General features: G+C 36.9%; 3 protein-coding genes across 3 annotated transcripts; 2 read left to right on the forward strand and 1 right to left on the reverse strand.

Moving 5' to 3' along the window:
• Positions 1–15,247: 15,247 nt before the first annotated feature.
• On the forward strand, positions 15,248–15,493 carry BDCG_04046 (uncharacterized protein; the record flags this gene model as incomplete). Its single annotated transcript, XM_045419720.1, has 1 exon — positions 15,248–15,493. One exon carries the CDS (start codon positions 15,248–15,250, stop codon positions 15,491–15,493), a length of 246 nt encoding a protein of 81 aa, XP_045275955.1.
• Positions 15,494–16,161: 668 nt separating this feature from the next.
• On the forward strand, positions 16,162–18,441 carry BDCG_04047 (uncharacterized protein; the record flags this gene model as incomplete). The annotated part of the gene is made up of 1 exon (XM_045419721.1): positions 16,162–18,441. One exon carries the CDS (start codon positions 16,162–16,164, stop codon positions 18,439–18,441), a length of 2,280 nt encoding a protein of 759 aa, XP_045275956.1.
• A 657-nt stretch (positions 18,442–19,098) lies between these two features.
• Positions 19,099–21,714, reverse strand: BDCG_04048 (mRNA cleavage factor complex II protein Clp1). The gene is made up of 3 exons (XM_045419722.1): positions 21,439–21,714; positions 20,590–21,334; positions 19,099–20,508 (listed from the first exon to the last, which is right to left on the reverse strand). The coding sequence occupies exons 1-3, from the start codon at positions 21,574–21,576 to the stop codon at positions 19,604–19,606; spliced, it is 1,788 nt and encodes a 595-aa protein (XP_045275957.1). The 5' UTR covers positions 21,577–21,714; the 3' UTR covers positions 19,099–19,603.

The following is a 21,714-nucleotide window of genomic DNA, read 5'->3' on the forward strand; positions in this document are numbered from 1 at the left end:
AGATAAACAGTCTGCAGTATATACAAGAGAAGAAGAAATTATATTCTCATTAAAACTAAAAAACAGAAAATAAACAGAGCTATGAATATAATTTAGAGATTAATAAAGAAAAAACAAAGAAAACTCATACTCATACTCTTAATATCTGTGACACTCAATTCTCTTACAACTATCAATTTCTTTCTTCAAAGAAGCAGAGAGTATTATATCTGCAGTACAGATAATTATTGCATTTGATATGAAAACTGTCAGAAATACACAGACTTCAGAAGAGCTGAACATCAGAGTGTGTACAGTTGTAGCAGAGTCTTGAAGACTGATCATCTGTATATATGATCAGATATCTCTTATGAAGCTGTGTTCACTCTCTCAGTTATACTGAAGTATTCAGTCTGAAAATAATAAGAATGCAGAGAGAGAGCTCATCTGCTTAGATTAACTCTTATCATGAATTCATAACATTTGCATTGTCTTGATTACTCAGATTTTACAGATACTCAGAAACTCATCTCTCATTGACAATGAGATTGTAGAAATGCACTGCAGTGTGAGAATTATTGATAGAGAATCTAAGCATATTTGCATATATCTGGTCAGAGATTGTACAGACAGGGGAGAGATAGTCATAGGCTTACAGAGTTGCAGAAGACACTGATAATACAGAAAGCTTTACAAGAACTGTCAGCTAGAATTTATAAGAAATTACTTATAAGAAGACTTACAGTAAAGAGAGAGACTGTGCTACTTAGAGTCAGAGACTGATCTGAGAAAGACAGAGAGTTGACTGCTGGCCTGAAGATCAGATGTGATGACAGAGCTGAAGAAGATAAAGACACAGTCATGAGCAGCAGCACTCCTGCTTCATCAGCTGATAAAAAGTAATCAGAGAAGTTGCAGAGATATTTATAAGAAGCTTAGCAGCAGTCAGACATTATTGTAAAGATATTGAAATTAAAAAATTTTTATTCTTGAGAAGTTCTTGAATCAATATACAGACATTGTCAGAAACACTCTCTCTCTATCATCTGAGTAAAAACACTTCACAGATGAATGAGAATACTCACAGTTTATAAGAATGAAAGCTGTTACAGAAAAAGAGAAAAGAAGATGAGATTTCACAGACAGATCTGAGATATTTATACTACTCTAGAGAGATTTGCTTACACTGTGAGTGATTCTGCAGAACAGTCAGATCACTCTAGTAAATAAGAGTAATTATGAATTACAGACCTGAATCTTTCTATATAACTATAAAGAGTGATTACAGACTGTGAATATCTTGATTCTACAATTCTACAGAGTTGATGAAAGAATGGAAAATTTCTCATAATTCTACAGTGTCAAAGAACAATGATTTACAAGAATAAGTGAAAGATTAACTCATGAATGTTTCTCTTTAATAAGAATAATCTCATAGAGAGTGATTCATCTATGAGATAAATCTGTGTGATAATTATATAAGAATCTCATGAAAATGATTGAGAGTCAACTGAAACTCTTCTGTATGAAAGATGTAAGATGAATCTGTGTGATAGTCAGAGAAGAATTTGTAGATCACAAAGAATCTCACAGAATAAGAAACTGAGTGACAGACTCTTTTCTCTTTACAGTAATAAGGGATTTTTCCTCACTGAGATTTTTATAGATATAATGAGTTTTTAGTGAGTATCACTGCAGTGCTGAGCTGATTCTATGAAGTCACTTAGTGAAAGGCTTCACAGATGAAGTCTTAGAGAGAGAGAAGTATGTAAGAAATTCTGCTTCTCACAGATTCTTTATCTCTATTTCTATCTCTCATATAATCAATAGAGCTAGCAGCCCTTGACTACACATAACTATATAGACTGGAGTTTGTGAATCCTATTCATAACTCAGCTTGAATACTATTATACATTTAATCTCTACATTTTATCTTTCTACTGTGAATACTTCTAGTAGTTAACAGTACATATCACGCCAAGCTGCAAACACCCGAATAATCGCCTGCGAGCACTTATTCTTACAATAAATCTTATATTATATCTTGATATCAGAAAACTTCACTGCTTTTCTTTTCAAAAAGATATTCTTATAATCTGTAAAGAGATATTATATATATTCATCTTCAATGACAGATACTGCTGCTAATCTTGTAGTAAGAATAATAACTTCCTTATCTATTCTCAAGTCTTAATTATCTGCTACACAGTATATCAACTCTATCTTTTTCTCAAGATTCTTCTGATAAAACTCTTCAGATTTCTCTATTACTGTCTCTTTATTAATGAGATAGTATTATTATATCTGAGTGACTCAGTTAATAAGAGAATTATTTTCTCTTAATTATAGAAGATCTAGAATGATATTCTTATCTATAATATTAACTGTATAAAGAAGCAGACTGCTCTTCTTGAAGATTTCTTCTAAGTCTGTGATTACACACTTCACTTGAATTATGTTAAAATAGTAATATTTTATTTCATCAGTAAATTTCATATAATCTGACAGATCTATCTTCTTTCAATTCTTTATTAAAGAAAAGAAATAGAATATGAAGTTAATATCTACTCTAAAGTCAAGTAGGTATCTCACTAATATCTTCTTATTCAGAGTATATATTATAATTATAATATAAACTTAAAGATATGAGAATTATCAATTCTTCATTTCTTTCTTCTCTTTATCTTTTATAAATATATTTATTAGAAGAGAAGTTAACTTTAAGAAGATATCTTCTCAGTTTCTTTTCTTCTTCAGCTTCTTATAATTACTGATATAGTATTCATCAGCTTCACAGTTAAAATAGAGATCTTTATTAAATCTTTTTAGTATTTCTTTACAGTGAGTAAAGAATCAGAATACTTAAAATTCTTCTTTACTTTCTCTATATTAAAGCTGTCACAGTGCTGTTTAGATTCTATTATTAATTATTTAAAAGAGATCTTATTAATCTTTTTCTCAGAGAATTGATTATTTAAATAAATCTGAGAAGTCAGATTGATAAGCTCAGTGTAATTAATTGATGAACTTTGATATTATAATATTATTATTCATATCTTATAAGTCAGCTTTATAAGATAAAGCTGTATTTTTAATTAATTCAAATCATCAGTTAATTTCTCTCAATATTCTTTAAATCTTATATTGAAATTGAAAGAATTCTTATTATCTTATTAATATAATGAGTTAAACTGCTGTGCTACTATGAAGCTGTAGTTATAGTAATCTTTAATTTAATTCAGTAGAAAGTTCTTGAATTCTTCTCAAGTTATAATAGTATTAATACACTCAAGCTCTCTCTTCTTAATGACTCAAGTAGTTACAGAGATATCTTCAAGAAGGTTAATAATGTATATTACTTATATCTCATAAGTATTATACTAACTCAGATTAAGGTGAAATTTCTGTTCAAGAGTATAGATAAAGCTGTGAAATTTAGATAAGATATTTCTCTTATATCTTAGAGAATCTCTTATCTTAATCTCTCTATCTTTATAATAGATGTAGATGTTATTATTATTATTATTATTATTCTTTCATTATACTCATATACAAGCGGAGCTTATGATGAGTTCTTGCGTGATGTTAAATACAGGTCAAGTGTTGATTATACAGGAGGAAATACAGGTGTTGAGACCATGTCAAGATAACAAGAACATAGAAAATACAAAGAAGTGACAATTAGATACATGCGATAATAACTTCCCAGCCCAGGAACATAGAGCGATTTTATTGAAGCGATTTGTACACCTCTGTATTTATTAGGAACCTGAGGTGCTTGAGTTCCGGATTTAATGTATCCCCTGCGGGTTTCGAACTCACACGCCTTGGTTTCCCACGCCAAGGCGCTACCGGGTAGCCGCATTAACCATTCGGCCACCGGGGCTAGATGTAGATGTGTAGAAACTGTGATAATGATAAAACAGTTGAAGAGCTTATATTAAAATATACAGTGAGTTCAGAAATCTCAGATTTTTATCAGAGTAGAGATGTACACACTCTAAAGAATAATATAGAGTTTTTCTCAGAGAATAAAGTTAGATTAGTCTCAGTATAGATATATAAAATTATATCAGTCTGTTAAAGCTTAACTGATTCAAACTTATAATCAGATTAAGTAATTTAAATTATAATATAATAGAATTGAAGTAGTGACTAGTTAGTAATATTATATAGAAGTAGTTATTTAAGAAGCTATATAAGTAAGCTTGATTATCTTACTTAAATAGCAAGCTTATAGACTACAGAGTTATTATAAGAATATCACAGATATAATACTTAGTATACTAAGAAGATTGTATGAGATATACAGTAACTCTTATATATATTTTAATAGAAGAAAGATAAATCACTGACTTCTTTAATAAGAAATCAGCATCTAGCTATTTTATATAGATAATAAGTAAATATTCTTCTCTTATTTCATAAGTGAGAATAGCTGAAGTGATATCTCAGCAGTGTCTCACTGTTAAGAAAGAGTAATCTACTGATCTTGTATAGAAGTGAGATTCTTATATTTATTAATTAAATCTTTCTATAATATATCTGAATGATGTCATAGAGTGGTTGGAAACTGGTTCAGATAGAATGAAATCATTCACATGAAAGCAATGAGCCGTGTGAAACCGCAGCGGGGCCTTGGCGCGGCCGGAAGCGTGACAATTTCAATGAAAGCTCCGATTCTCAGTCATTCTCAATCATCAATTCTCAGCTGAAAAACTCATGAAATTTCTACTCTTTCACCCCGAAGCTTCACTGTGTATATAAAAACTCATGAAATTTCTATTCTTTCACCTCAAAGCTTCACTGCATATATCATTATATATATATATAAATATTCACTTTAATTACTGATTATCACACTTTCTCTTTCTTTTCCTTCTTTAACATTTTTCACTTTGTATTATAAGATCTATATATTATACTGATCTATTTAGTGTAGATCTCTTACACTTGAAAAATGTTTATTATCTTCTTATTAGAAATAATTATTCATTGAGAAGATATCTGAACATATAATAATATATATAAAATAGAGAAATAATCAATCAGTTAAGTGAATACTGAGTCTTTAAATAGAAGCTTACTCATCAGTTACTCTGACTCTGTAATAAGATTTTATAAAAGAATATCAGTAAAAGATCTGAGAGTTCTGACACTCTAGATGTATAAGATATTTATATAATTACACTTCTTCTGATTTCATAGTTATCACACATTTAATAAATAATATAATGATATCTAATGATAACATGAGAGAACTCTTGAATATAAGTATAGATATAGTATCACAGTGACTCTGAGCAATGTTGAAATTACAATAATAATAAATAGATGATATGTATATGACTTAATAATATCAATATAAGAAGATTCAATGATTATCTCAATAAGAAATCTCTGCACAGACAATTTCAACACTGATAGAATTGAATATAAATACAATATGAACACTGAAGAAATACTTAGATACTCTTATATATTTCAATACTTCTGATCTCACTCTCTATTTATTATAAAGATTGAAAATGCTTGTGAAACTAAGTGTAGATGAAGATGTCATCAGTTTCTTAATTAATCAAGATTAGTATATTAACAGATAATTAAAGAATTGCATGAGATAGAAGTTTTATTCATGAATGAAAGCTTGTAAATCAGTGTTATAGATAGACTGACCGTGTGACTGTGTCTGAGACCAGAACCAGATTTTTTAATAGTCTCATTATCAATTCAACTGATCTCATTACACAGTTTTAACATTAGATAGTAGTCTCATACTGTCTCAGTGAGACTTACTGTCTACTCTTATCACATTTTTCAAATGAGATCATGATTTCTACTTCTCAATTTAAATTATTTTTATTGCTTTAAATGACTTTAAATCTCATTTGAGTATTATCAAAAAGTGTTACTTTTTAAAAAATTAAAAATAGTCTAAAAAAAACCTTAAAATGTCTAAAAATAGTCACTTTAAGTCAAGAATAAGACTAAATGAAATCAAATGAAATCACTTTCTCATTTTTTTCAAGTCATGGTTTCATTTTAAGATCTGATATATAGTCACTTTACATGTTTTTTTGATAGCCAGTCCCAGCGGGATTCACGTCAAGAAATGTATCGAATCAGATCAAATGAAATCAAATGTGAAATTCATGATTTCAGTGGTCAGTCTAGTTATAGACATCTGATAATATTATTAAATATCTTGATATTCTGTTCTGAGACACTGCTATGCAACAGAAAGTATTAGATTGATTACAGAGTATCTGACAGATAAACACTTCTCTTATAATATTTATTTCTGACTTCAACATCAAGATTCTAGAAGCAGGTGATTAATCTTGAGAGAATTGAATAAAGATTAGTATGCTTAAGAAGATATTAACTTTTAAACTCTGACAGACTCTTATAAGTGTTAATAAAGACTTAACTTATGAAGACTTCTGTATATAACTCTGAATACTGAATGACTTTTTTATCAAGCTTAAGAGTATACAGAATAGTGATAGAAAATATTACATCTCAGTCACTTATACATCTGCACTGAAGAATAACAACAATGATGCAGATACTATGAACTGAGTAGACTTAAATATTTATATATAAGCAAGAGTCTCTGCTGTCTGAACAGACTTCTGAGTTTCCGAGATTACTTCTAAAGAAGTCACTGATCAATGTTAATAAGAAATATGCATCAATTGTAACTAATCAAAATATATTACTTTTAACTACTGATCAGTCTATGTGCCTTCTCATTTAAAAGAAAGATCAATGTTAGCAGTTCACATCAATCACATTACATTAGAGAAAGATTTGAAAGATAACTATAAGAACACTCTGATGAAATAGAGAAAAGATTAACTTCTGTTCAAATTTGTAAACAGAAGCTTGAAGAGATTGAACAACAATAATTTGAAGAGAAAATGATAATAAATCTAATTCTTGTATCTACTGTAATTGATAATATATATAATATAAAAGCTATAATAGACAGTGATCTATGCTATTATACAATGATTAAATCTTCAGTTATAAGATGTTATAATCTCCAGCATATTCTCTTATCAAAACTCTGACTTCTCACAGAATTTGATGATTTAAAAGACATTCACACCTGTTACATGATGAAACTAAACATAGATATCAGAGAATATCAATATAAAGATGCTTATACATACAAAGTTGATAATCTTGACTATAATCTTATGCTAGAACTTGTCTGACTATGTGAATAAGACATCTTATTAAATGCTTAAAACAGAAGCTTAATATTCTCTAATAATAATAGAATTCATGAAGATGATATTCACAAGACTATGAATCTTACACAGATCTCTGTCAACACTTATAAAATACTCTGAAAAAGAAGTTATTAATAAGACTGCTGACAAAGTCACTGATAGCAGAATTATATAGCAATCTATTTCATCAGTCTGATCAATATTAAGAAAGCTCTAGAGAAGTTATTCTGTATTACAATAACAGATTCTCATACAAAACTCTCTCAATAATATTACAAATACCTAGATATCTTTTAATAAAATAATATTACAAATATACCTCTCTTACAAGACTCAGAAGTGAATCATAGTATTAAGTTAGAAAAGAAGAATGATAAGAACTCTGAATCATTATAAGACTCTCTTTATAATATATCTTAAGATGAACTTCTTCTTCTTCAGAAGACACTTAATAATCTGTTGAATAAGAAATTCACATATATTAGTAACTCTTTCACTGCAGCTTCTATTCTCTTTATAAAGAAATCAGATAAAGAACTTCAATTCTGTGTAAACTATCAAGATCTGAACAGATTGATAAAGAAAGATCATTATCTCTTATCTCTTATTAATGAAACTCTAGCATGTATCAGATAAGTTTAATAATTTATAAAACTAGATATTATCACTGAATTTTATAAGATTTGTATTACTGAAGAAGATAAATGACTTACAGTATTCTAAATATATTATAATCTCTTTGAATAAGTAGTTACATTCTTTGAACTGACTAACATCTCTAGTATATTTCAGAAGTATATTAACTGAGCACTCTGAGATTTTCTTAATAAGTTTGTATCTGTATATCTGAATAACATTATCATCTTCACTGATGAATTCAGAAAGAAATATGAAAAATATATGTGAAAAATATTATAATAATTACAAGAAACAGAGCTATCAATAGATATTAATAAGTGTGATTTCAAAGTTAAAAGTATAAATTATCTAGATTTTATCATAGAAGCTGATAATAGTATTTAAATAAATTCTGAGAAGATCTCTGTTATTCTTGAATGAGAAGCTTCATATACTGTGAAGAGTATATAAAGCTTTATCAGATTTGCTAACTTCTATCAGTGATTTATACAAAACTTCTCAGATATTATGAGATCACTTATAGAACTTATTAAAAAGAACTCAGTATTTCAATGATTAGTGAATACTGAAGCTGTATTTACACAGATGAAAAAGATATTCATTAATATCTTTCTACTAATAATATTTAATTCTGATTATAAGATAGTTATTGAAGCTGATTTCTCTGACTATATCACAGAAGAAGCTATATTATAATATGATAATAAAGTTATCTTATAATTATACATCTTCATATCTAAGAAGTTAAGTCTCACTGAATACAACTATGAGATCTATGATAAGAAACTTCTTATAATAGTATACTATCTAGAAGAATAAGACTCTGAGCTCTGAAGTGTCTTTAAATTTAAGATAATTACAGATTATAAGAATTTTAAACACTTTACTATTATCTGTAAGCTTACTGAATAACAGATGTGATAATCTGAGTTATTAAGCTGTTTTCAATTCATAATACACTATCATCTCAGCAGTCAGAACTCAATGACAGATACTTTCTTATAATAAGAGTAAGATATACTATTTAATATAACAGACACTCACTGAATAAACTAAGAGCATCAGCTCTTAGATCTGAAAATACTAGTTGATTATAATAAGACTATTCATGACATTATATATACTACTCTGATTAGAACATCTTCTTTTCAAACTGATACTGATGCTGATATCTCAACTTCTTCTGAACCTACACTAGATGAATTGTAATATATAACAGCTCAAACTGATAAACTTCTTCAAATGCTTACTGAAGCAGTATGTTAAGAAGCGCTCTGATTCTCATCAGAACTATATATAAGAACTGATATCTCAGAATACTTAATTAATAATAATAACACTCTATAATTCTGTAAATGATGCTGAGTTTCTCATTCTGAATCTCTCTATATCTGAATAATATAAAAGATGTATAATTCATGTATAACTGATGATCTGAGTTATGAATAACTGAATTAAATAATCTCTTAAGAATTCTACTGATCTGAGATATTAAATAGCATCAGATACTTTATCTGAAACTGTAACTATTATTCTTCTATTATCTTATAAAAGAATCATAGAAAAGATCTGCTGAAATCACTTAATATCTCTGATAGAATCTAGTGAGATATAGTAATTAACTTCACTATTAATCTCTCTGAGAGTAAGAATTACAAGAATATTCTGATTATTATTAACTAATTAAGTAAACATCTTATATTAGAATCTTATAATAAGATTGATATTAAATAAGTTACTGAAGTCTTTCTACAGAGCTCATTCTACTGAATATATGAATTACTGAGATCTATAGTATCAGATTAAGATTATTAATTCATGAGTACTCTCTAAATAAGAATCTGTTAAGTTCTCAAGATTATATACTGTTTATTAACTACTTATTACTCTAAGACTAATAATACATCAGAATGAATAATTCAGATAGTAAAGAATTATTTTCATAAGTTCTACAACTATTTATAAAATGACTGACATGATCTTCTTCTAAATACTGAAGTTATTATTAATAGCTAAGATGCTATTTTAATAGATGTAAGTCTGTTCTTTCTTATACATAGTTATTATATAAAAGTATTAGATCTTCTAGAAATTACACAGTTTACACTGAACTCTCACAGTCTGATTCAGATCACTGATAATATAGTAACAAAGTTTCAAGATACTTATAACTAAGCAGAGATCTCTATAACAAGTACTAAATAAGATTAAGAGAACTGAATTAATATTCACTGAGACTCTGCTGAGTAATATAAGATAGAAGATATGATATAATTGAATCTTAAGAATATATAGATTACACACTCATCTCATACACTGAATTATCACTATATTAAGTATAAAGTGATAGAAGTTCTAAACAGTTATAACTACTATCTTAATATATTATCAGAGATTTATAATAACTTTTATACAAGCTTACTTCACTGTACTGTCATCAATTCATTCTCTTCTCAACTGACTTTTAACTAACAGTCATCAGAGATCATAGAAGAAGATAATAAACTTGAATGAGAGATTGAAGATATTCTTAATAAGAGATCTCATAGCTGCAGCTGATAATATCTTGTGATATAAGTTAGCTAAGATCATCTGATCTGAACTCTGAGCTCTGTGTTATTCAAGACAGCAGTTCTTGACTGATGAGAACTATACACTCATAACTCTATATTACTTCTGAAAAGAGAGAGTTAATATAATAAACTATATCTGATTAATTATATAGACTATTTCATTACACTTCATAGATTCTGTTAAAAGCTTCAATTCTCAGTCATTCTCAATTGCTGATTCTCAGCTGAAAATCTTATAAAATTTCTACTCTTTTACTCTGAAGCTTCACTGTGTATATAAAAACTCATAGAATTTCTATTCTTCTGTCTTGAAGCTTCATTATATACATTATTATGTATATATATAAATATTCACTTTAATCACTAATTTTTATACTTTCTCTTTCTTTTTCTTCTTTAACATTTTTCACTTTGTATTATAAAATCTATATATTATACTGATCTATTCAGTGTAAGCCTCTTACACATATCAAGAAATGTATAAGATCAATGAAATTAAATATGAAATTCATAATCTCAGTAGTCAGTCTAGTAACTAGTTATAATAGACAGTTGCTGACTGACAGAGCTTGAAATATAAGAATAAGTACTTACAGATAATTATTCAGATATTTACAGCTTGATATAATATATACTGATAGCTACTAGAAGTATTCATAATAGAAAGATAAATATAGAAGTTAAATATATAATAGTATTTAAACTGAGTTATAAATAGTAGTTGTGAACTTCAGTCTATATAGTTGTATATAGTCAAGAGTCACTAACTCTATTAATTATATAAGAGATAGAAATAGAGGTAAATAATTCATAAGAAGCGGGATTTCTTACAACATTCTTCTGAACTATATATAAGAGATAGAAATAAAGGTAAAGAATTCATAAGACGCAGAATTTCTTACATTATATATATAATAATTAGTATATACTGTAGATAATATATACTATAATTTTCACTTCTTAATTTTAAATTTATTTTATTACTTTAAATAACTTTAAATCTTATTTAAGTATAATTAAAAATAGTTCAAAAAAACTTTAAAATCTCTAAAAATAGTAACTTTATACTAAGAATGAAATTAAATAAAATAAAATAAAATAACTTTTTTAACTTTTTTAAGTTATAGTCTTATTTTAAGATCTGATTAATAGTTACTTTACATATTTTTTTAATAATTAGTTTCAGTGAGATTCATATCAAAAAATATATGAAATCAGATAAAATAAAATTAAATATGAAATTCATAATTCTGTTAGTTAATTTAACTATAACTGATTTTCTCTTTTTCTTCTTTAATATTCTAACTTTAGTTGATTCTCTGACTATAAGCAGCTTTAAAACTCTTAACATTCTCAGTGAAAATATAAATTAAGATCAGTGAAATGATTTTCTGATTTATATAGAAATTAATAATAATATAAATAAGTAAATATATAACTTCTGATCACTTTTAAATTCTCTCTTTTAAATAATGTATAACAGTTAATAATATCTCTCAGCAAACTTCAAAAGATTCAATTCTGAGTTATAAAATTTCTGAAATAAATACTGATGTGAAAATGATGAGAAATAATAACAGTAAAAGAGAGATGATTTGAAAAATTCAGAAGAAATTACAGAGAGATATGACAGATTTTCAATAGAAAATGATATCAGTAAATGAGATGTTTTTTAGAAATAGTGATTATATAGATAGAAATTGGTGATATTGTCAATATAATGATGATTTTTTTCTGTTCATAACTTGTTTACAATGATTCCACAGCTTATTCATTATTATATTAAGATTTATGATTCAGCAACGGTGTCACTACGTTTTTCCGGTATGGAAGCTCCCTATAAAAAGCCATGTAGCAACTAGCTTCTCATAATAATAATTAACTACTATAAGAAAGTTCGTAAAGAATGTACAGAGCTATATATTAAGTCAAAAGGATTGAAACTTCCCGCCCACACACAGGACATAGAGATTGTCTCCACGCTTCCCGTTGGCGGAGGATATAGATACAACCCAACCCACATGCCCGAGTCCCTTTGTTAAACAGAAATGTCCTGCCGTTCCGTCTCCTCTAGACCTTCCTAGAAGACCCTCGTAAACCGCGATTTCCAAATCTATCCTTCTATACCCGCTTGCCGCGCGTCGGGGCCAACGCTTCGAAACATGCACAGCACAGAAGCCGTTGGCTGATAGGGGGTATAGCTAGGCCTGAACACGCACGTAAAGGTTAGATTGCATAAAGGACTAAAAAGTAAGATAGAGACGGGCATGTGAAAAGCTCCTTGAGCGGCATGGCTGTTCTGAGAAAAGGTTCATGATGGAAGAATCTCGGGTGTCCTGAAAAACAGGCCTCCAGGCTCGCGAAGGCCGGGGCTCAGCAAACTGTAGCGGTTGTTGTAGAAGGCCTGCTATGTAATGAGTGGGTTACAACAGTTGGTCTGGTCCTGTTGGAAAGGGTGGTTTGGAAACAAACCACCCTCCAAAGGGGGGATCTTCAGATTGAAGATGATGATGATGGCCTGAGAGTGATGAATCTGTCAGCAGCCAGCGTTCATCTCAAAAGGGAGGTTTTTTCTATTCTCGGTCAGTCCTCCTTGTGGCTCACCGCCCTTTCTGATGCCTTATTCTTTATTATCTTTTATTTGCGGTCCAGAAGCTATGAAGTTGTTTTTGCGTCGCAAATAATTGGATGCACGGTTCAAAGCCAAGGGTGCATCAGAGCGGAATAGTTACCAGTCAGTAGCCGCAAGTCCAGTTCATGCAGGAGACATTTGACGTCGAGGTAGGGCATATCATATCATGGTTCATGTGTAACGTTCCCGAAAGTGAGGAGAGTTCTCATAGAAGTGATACTCAGTAGTTCAGATTTTGGAAGAGGATCGATATGAAATAGTTCTTGGGCTGAATGGTAGTTAGCTATGCTTCTGGTAAAATAGGCGCGGGGTCCGTGAGGTGAGAATGAGGCGACACATGCACGCTAGGTATTACACATTATTCAAAAGAAATAAGCATCATCATAAACAGAGCTGCACGACATCCGTTTTGGATGACCTGATGTACTGTTCACATATCAAGATCAAGGTTGAAGGGACGAGATGAGATGGTAAAACCGAAAAGAAAGAAATATGGCACAAACCAAACATAAAGCCGACCCGACCTTTGAAATCGAAGGCCACCAAACATGCACTCTCAAAGATAGAGAAGGCCCTTTCGTAGAGCTGTTCCCGTATAGTCTAGAGAGGATGTATTCATTCAATAATGAACAGTGTTTTCAACATAAATATGGGAAAACAGAATTTGGCAAAGTTGCGACATGTTGACATGTAGGTCTAGGACAGGAAGTTTGATTGTCGTACTTGAGATTTCTCGTTATTCCGTGTAGATTGACTTCTGATCGTGTAAGTTAGTTAACGGCGGTGAATATGTTGTCCATATAAAATCCATATAAAATGCCAATATACGTAGTTGGAAGAGCGTGAGGCCATGGAACACAAGCGCAATTCCCATGTGCCGTTCAGCTTTCATTTTCTTTTCTTTTCTCTTTTCCTTTTTCTGTGCGCCAGGCTGTAAGGTATCTCTGTAAGGCGTCAATGCAAGTCCGCAATTCATGTCAATAATAGGGGAGATCTCATTGGTGACCCCGCCGGTCGGGCAACGTTGGACCGTTGTTTGCTACCCAATCCACCTTTTGCAGGAGATAAAGCGAAGTTGACACAAAAAGCCCTTGCAGAGAACGTCGTTAGTTGTGAGTGAGTGACACAGGCATTCGGACATTTATCACGTACCTACGAACCGAAACACGACTTCCATGCCGGCGGCACGGGATGGCGGGCGGGGTGGGAGTGTTGTTTGCTTGGTTGCTTGGAGATTGTCACCGTATTTATTTATGTGATTGGGATGGCTGAGCAGAAGAGAGGGATGGTGGCAGCCCGATGATTTCCCAGCTAAATATTTTTATTATAGACGTCGATATATTAATGATATGAATTTACCTCACTATTAAATAATATCTGGCGAATTGATAAATACTTGCAATTGAGCCCCAAGAACTTGCCATGTTCTGTAGGCTGTAGCGCGGCTATTTATTCAGCTTTTTTCCTTCACAATTTTCATCAATCTGTAGTTAAACTATTTATTTAACTAAATATTTCAGCGGGATAATCGAGATGTTAATCAATTAATTAAATATCATAAATATTTACAATATCAGGTCAGGCCGCAATCAACGCCCTAAAACTCGACTGGAGCTTTCACCAAACCCTGCATTCTGCATTAATATTGCATGCCTTTGCCCCATTGTTATTCACCGCACAATAATAATAATAATACAACAATAAATATTTAACTACAGGGGGCATCCGGGTGTGTGTGGCCATCACCAGCATCGAGCTTCTCAGACACCGCCTCGCCCGGGCGTCCAACCATTCAGCGCTACGGCAATTCCAGGGACTGACGGCGGCAGCTTGTCGTTTGCTAAATAATAATATGATGTTTTGTTGCAGCACAGGTCCTGCACGCCGCCTCGGACCCGCCCAGTCGTATTCTCTATCGTGGGCGAGGAGGCGATGCCTCAAACCCAGTTGATAGTTGATTGCTTGCCATAGTTACATATTCAACGTGGAAAAAAGGTTTTCCCAGGCACTGACTGCGTTCATTCGCTCAAATCGACAGCACCCAGACCAGTCACAAATGACAACTGCAGGAATCATGTACGCAGCGCAGCGTATCCTGCTGTTTCGCTGCTGTTTCGCTGGACTCTCCAACGCGACGCCCGGCTGGTGATTACCTGTCAAACACCCTAATGGTAAGCACAACGATGTCATCTCTGCTGCACGATAGAGGCGATTCGAAACAAGGCCATGATCAGGGGCCCTATCGTATCGATTCTACGCACTTGGCGATGCCATTCAGCAAGCCTGTTGCTCGCCTCCTTTCCGCAGCCGCTTTGGGAATGGAGTCTGGGGAAACGCCCGTTTATTCTACTGGAACGTGCGGAGACTATCATCTGTCTAGGGATGGTTGCCCCCTACTGGGTCCGGTCCTTGGTGATGCGCTGCATTGATTGCCCATCTCTCCGCCCGCCTCTTATGCAGCCTTTACGGTATTCTACTGGCCAGGGGAAGAAATAACAGGGTCGGATTCATCAACATTATTGAAGCCCAACGAGAGTCGGTATCAAATTTAGATTTTTTTTCTCTTTTTCTTTTTCTTTTTTTCTTGTTTTCCTCTTCTAAGCAATGCCCGACTGTCATGGTCAGGATCAGTATTTCTGGATCTATAAATCTTATATATGGCCATCCCCGGTACGGCTTCTGGAATATCAGATGTGATACAAGCAGCTTTGACACTAAATGCCCTTCATCCTTAAACCTGCCTCGATATAGCCATTATCCCTATTCCACGGTTGGTTCTCCATGCTGGATATTCCGAAATTCCCTTTCTGCTCGGACCTTACCACCATCTGGATATTTAAATCCTGTCGTGAATTTTCTTTTTGTGTTGCTGTTACCTTTGCGTGTGAGTTACGTGAGCCACCGGATTTCCCATGGACATTGTCTGATCTGAAGGCCCAGTTATAGGAAACAAACCAGCCCCTTGGATTTTACCATCGCCATTAATGGATGCACCCTGACAATTATTACATTTGATATATAATCTTTATTTCTTATATATCATCTACCTGATCTTGCTTTCTTTTCTTCATCTTTTCTGCAAAGATATATAACTATAATGTCCTCCACGGTTTCCCTAGGCCGACGCTGGCCTCCCTCACCCAGCGTTGAGGATGAATGCGAATCCCTATCCCGCGAACTCCTAGGCTTGTCTGTCTTAGACACAATGTTGAATAATGATACAATGATTCCGAAGGGAACTGTAGATCAGTATCCCCTTATACTCCCGTCCAACATCGTCACTCCATGCTCAACACCCCCGGACGCATGTGGAAGCCCCATCAATCCAAACGCCGGAAGCAAATCATCCAACGGAAATATTGGCCTTACAACTGCTCAGTCTCCTCCCAGCAATGGTTCTGCTTCAGATACACAGCAGGGGTCGAATGCCACTGCCCCGTCTTACTTCCTCCATGAAGCGTCCAACCCCAATGGGTTTTCTGGAATTCCGGAGGTTCCTGAGCCTCATGGATGGCCAGTCAGCCACCCGCAAGACTCACTCCAAGAAAAGCCCGGCCTAAGCAGACATTTCTCTGAGGGAGACGAAAAGCTTGGTCTCCACAACGCACCCGTCAGGCGAGCAGAATGTTGCAGTGATGATGAAACACGTCCATCCCACCGTGGCTCAGACGGCCCAGAAACGCCCCAAAACACCTCACCGGTTAAGAAAAAGAAGAAGGTGAACTTTCAGCTTCCCGACGATGGGAGACTGCCACAACATGACACCGAACCTGCCTTGAAGCATGAGTTTGAGCCTTCCCTTGGACATTCAGAAGACATCCATACTTCCCGCCGTTCAAGTCTATATTATGAAGATGAAACGCCAATGGATAACTACGATCCCACTTTCATTACTTATAGACAGGATTACACATATCTTGCCCATCCTCAGCCACTCAAAATCAACTGCAACTACGGTGGACCACGCAGCAGAGCTTCTGATTCCGGATCTCCTGTCACCTCACCACTAAAACTGACCTCAAGAAGCCCATCTCAATCTCCAAGACGACATACCCCTAGCCCTTCTGGTTCCCGCCTCAGCCCAATCGCTCGCGCTGCCTTGGATAAAACCAAGACAGCACTGCCAACCACGAATAATGACTCTCGAGCTTCCACGAACTCCTCCCCGGTCCGACGAAGAGGGCCTTTCTTATCCCCGCCTTTGTTGCCTTCAGGTTACGAGGTGATTATTAGAAGGGGTGGCGACAAGCAGTCAAAACGCAACAGCGTTCCAGCCATGACTCCATCGCATCTTCTGTCCAGATCACGAAGCTCAACAGTTCCCTCGCAGGTCGTAGTAGTGCGCCGTCATCAAGGCCCCGCGGCCGCTCCCCCTGTCGTTGCCCTTGCCCCTTGCCCTCGATCCATTCCCATGGCTGGCCATCAGGACTGGTACACCATCAAGGGCATGACACACTTGGACATCTGCCCTTGTTGCATGAGCCAGATTGGCGCCTCCCGGTTCCGGCATCTTTTCATCCCCAGCCTTCCCAGAGACCGCAATGCGAAAGTCCGCTGCTCCCTTAGCCAACCATGGGCACGGCTCGCCTGGGTCCAAACAATGAAGCTGAAACTCAACCACCTCGAGCTGCTCCAGCGCATTACCCTTCCCCCACCGGGAAGCCGTCCATGCAGCGGCCGTAACCCCTCAGTGCAGTCTTGGTACCGCCTTGCGGACCCCGAAACAGGCCGCAACATCACCGACTTCAGCGCGTGCTCCGCCTGCTTCCGTAACCTGCAAATCCTCATGCCCTCACTCCGCGACGCATTCCGCTCCGGCCCACTCGTCCAAGAGCGCATTTGCGACCTCCGCATCGACAGCCCCCGCTTCGTCCGCTACCTCGATCTGCTAGACGAAGCCGCAACGCGCAGCTACTCCGCTCCGCGCGGCCAACTGGACATGCGCGAATTTGTCAGGTACGCTCGACGCAAGAGCAGCATCCGCGACTGTCCCCGCGACCACTTTTCTGCAGGGCCATGGCATTATATCCCCAACCTGCCCGAGTTTACCATCTGCGAGGACTGCTATGATGACGTTGTCTACGATCGATCCCACACGGGCATTGGCAAGATGGTTTCACGAACGCCGCAGATGGTCCCTGGACCCCGGGATCAGCAATATACATGTCAGCTGTACAGCCCGCGTATGAGGACCGTGTTCCGCGAGGCCGTACAGGATGGGGACTTCAAATACTTAGCCACAGCTGCGCTGCGCAGGCATGAGGCGGAGATCACGTTCCGAGAACGGAAGAAGGCGCTACTACATGATGTGGCTAGGGGTTACGATAGGGACGCAGAGTTGAGGTGGAATGCAGAAGATTGGAGGAGGAGTGAATAACTTTTCTTTTCTCCTTCGATATCTGGATTTCTCTATTGCTTTTTCGTTTCTGTTCCTTTTCCTTATGACGTCTTTGGTTTTGGATGGATAGCTTCCACTGTTTCCTTCGTTTCCCCATATGCACCTCTGTTTCATACATCACGCGCGCTCTACCGCTCTATTCTTCATTTATCATCTAGCATTTTCAAGTTTTGTCATTTCATACCTCTTCTACATTTCCTGATGCCCGGGCTTTTTTCCTTTTTTCCTTTTTTCCTTTTTCTTTTTTCCCCCATCAACACCTGTATCATCCTTGCCTCAGTCATTCCCGCATTTCCTTACCCTGTACATTGTGAACTACTCCCGTTCATTCATCGCACTTTTCCCCCGCTGTACATCTACATCAACCATTCGTTCGATGCCTCCCTTTTTTATTTTTTTTATTTTTTTTGTGCGTTTTCCCCATATTGATATTGACACCAAAGTAACCACGGCATCCATTATCAATTTGTATTCGTCCCAGCAATATGTTATCCTCATCGATTCTTGGCCTTTCATCAGTCCCCCTACTACCTCTCTATCTATCTGTCTAGGACCTTCTGAGCCGGTTGACCAAGAATTCTGTATATTATAGTACAACAGGAGAAGAAGAAGAAGAAGAAGAAGAAGAAGAAGAAATGTATAAATTACTGCAATGTTCAATTACTGTGCCTGAAATTGTTTATGTAGAATTCTTGCGCTCCATGGGATTCAGTCCTGAGATAGCATCGGTCTTAGTCGTTATTCAAATATGTGACGCATATGTAGCAGAGGACATAGTAGGTTGCTGCTGAATCAATAGCACCACTCATAAGTAAAAGACATGATATCCGTAGGATGACACGATCTATTGACTTAGAAAGAAAGGAAGAAAATAATAGTTAAATAATGGAAAAGAAGGAAACATAGTTTGTCTTCTCCCGCCTCCACCCCACCCAAATATACGGACTACGGAGTATCTGCTTGAAAGTTCATTAGTACTTAAATACTTGCATGCTATTATCTACTGTCTAGCAACGGTAGAGGGAGTAACCAGGGAGGTAGGAAGAGCTAGCTCCACTGTCATTTATTCATTATGTATCTATGGCTAAAATCTCCACTCCACTTCCTTAACCCACGCTTCACCCAAACCCCCCTCCCCAAATCACCCAACCAACCCCACCAACTCCCCCGGCCACCTCTTCCCCCATATCATAGCTCGACTAGGCACCCTCCCCCCAACGGGCGCCAGCACTCTAATCTTCGCCTTCTTCTCATCTACGCCGGCCACATAAACAAAGCCCATGACGCTCGCGTCGCGGATCTCATGGAGCGGGGCGTTGGGGGCTGCGTGTGTTACTGCTAGCAAGGTGTTTTCTAGCGCTAGTGGGACGGGGGAGGTTGTGGAGGGGGGCAGCTTTTTTAGAGGGATGGAGGACGGGTGAGTGAATGGTGATGTCGCTGTCGTTGATGTGGTGGTGGTGGTGGTGGCGGTGGTGGCGGTGGTGGGGGAGGAGAGGAAGGGGGAGGTGGTTGTTGTGTGGTCTGTGATTTCCTGGTACTGGTGTTGTTGTTGTTGCTGCTGTTGCTGTTGCTGTGTTTGTAGATTCTCATCGTCGTCACGGTCGTTGATGCCGCCGGGTAGGAAGGAGTCATTCATACCGAAGGTGGAAGGGTCGTAGTCGTCATCGTCCTCGAGCGTGGCGGTGATGGTGTATATGGAGAGAGCGTCGAAGTCGAGCTGTTGCGCGTGCGGGGAGAGGGTGATTGTTGTTCCTGAGGAGGTCGCAGAGAGGGAGAGGGCGGAAGAGGCGGTGGAAGGGATGGGGTTGCCGAAGAAGTAAGAGCGGATTTGCGAGTCGCGGACGCACTTCATGAAGGAGGCATCGCGGTCAACGCTGCCGCCGGATTTTGTCACTTTGACGACGGATATACGATCGAGGGTGGACGGGGTGGCTGTTCCCGCAGCGGCGGAGGTGGTGGATGTGGATGTTGAGATGGGTTTGTTGTCGTAATGTTTTACCATGGAGCTGTAGAGGCGTTCAGAGCCTAGTACGAGGATTGTTGTGACTATTTGCAATCTGTTAGTATATATATATATATATATATATATTCCCCACACGTTGAAAAATAGGCCGGGACTTCTCGTACTCGAAAACTCAGTAACGATATGGTGAATAACATCCTCCCCCTTCCCCCCCTGGCTAAGAACCCCAGGCGTATCAATAACAATCCCCGCCTCCCCCGCATCCCTATCCTCCGCCAACCGCCCGGCAACCGCCAACGCCAACCTCGACACAATGGGCTTATACACCTGCCCCTCCGCATCCAACGGACTCGGCAACCCATAAAAATACACCAGCGGCAGTTTCACCGGTATAGGACTGGGGCCAGACATGGGGCTACTCCCCCACCCTTCCTCCACATCCACCATAGATCGAAACGCCGTCGCCGTCAAGCTACCGGGGACACTCAGCATGCCCTCCGACGGGTCCAGGTTGACCACAACAGGCTGCCGCTCCCGCTTCGTCGCGTAGCCCGTCAGTATCTTCGTGAGGCTCGTCTTGCCCGCATCCTCCGGTCCCAGGATGAGCACGCGCGGCCCTTCGCGGCCGCTAGCCTTCGCCTCTTCGCGCATCGTCTCCAGCGCGCCGTGGATGTTGACATACTCGGCCATGGGCGTCTCCTCCGCCACGTATTCGACCTGGCAGCCCCCGCTACCGGTGCCGGGCGGCGGGGGTGCGCTGCCCAATCCGCCAATGGCGATGGGGTCGCCCGCGCTCACTTCCAGCGTGCAGCCGTGCCATGTGTAGATTGCGGCTTTTGTTCCGGAGAAGGTATATGTTTGGGAGGCTGCCAGTTCGGTGCCGAAGAGTTCTGCGGTGCCTGCTAGGAGCTAAATGTAGTTTTTTTTTGGGGGGGGGTGGGGCGTTCTTGTCAGGGTTTTTGAAGATATGAAAATAAAATAATTAGGATGCTCTGTGGAATTAAGTTACGTACTTTTACCCTCACTGTTCGCCCAAATGCGACTTCAAATCTCCACTCCGATCCCCTCGGTAGACTATGCTGGACTGGTGGAGCAGGGGCGCTGCGACCTCCGGTGGGAGTTTGCGTGAGCTCCAGGCCGGGGAGGGACATTGTTATACGGTATGGCTATGCGGTTAGAGACAATATAGTGTGGGCATACTTTTAAAGGGATTGATTGCTTCGTGTAACGGGAAAAAAAAAACCCCCAAAGCTCTCGAAACTACATATTTATTCTGAGATATCTGCCGG

This window comes from Blastomyces dermatitidis, assembly GCF_000003525.1.
Source record: "Blastomyces dermatitidis ER-3 genomic scaffold supercont1.4, whole genome shotgun sequence".
Lineage (NCBI taxonomy): Eukaryota > Fungi > Ascomycota > Eurotiomycetes > Onygenales > Ajellomycetaceae > Blastomyces > Blastomyces dermatitidis.

Excerpts from the sequence above, each read along its gene's own strand:
- BDCG_04048 (XM_045419722.1), bottom strand. The coding sequence starts at position 21,576 with ATGTCCCTCCCCGGCCTGGAGCTCACGCAAACTCCCACCGGAGGTCGC. Across the intron at positions 21,335-21,438 it reads GGCGAACAGTGAGGGTAAAA|CTCCTAGCAGGCACCGCAGA; the intron begins GTACGTAACTTA and ends AACTACATTTAG. Across the intron at positions 20,509-20,589 it reads TATCGTTACTGAGTTTTCGA|TCACAACAATCCTCGTACTA; the intron begins GTACGAGAAGTC and ends GATTGCAAATAG.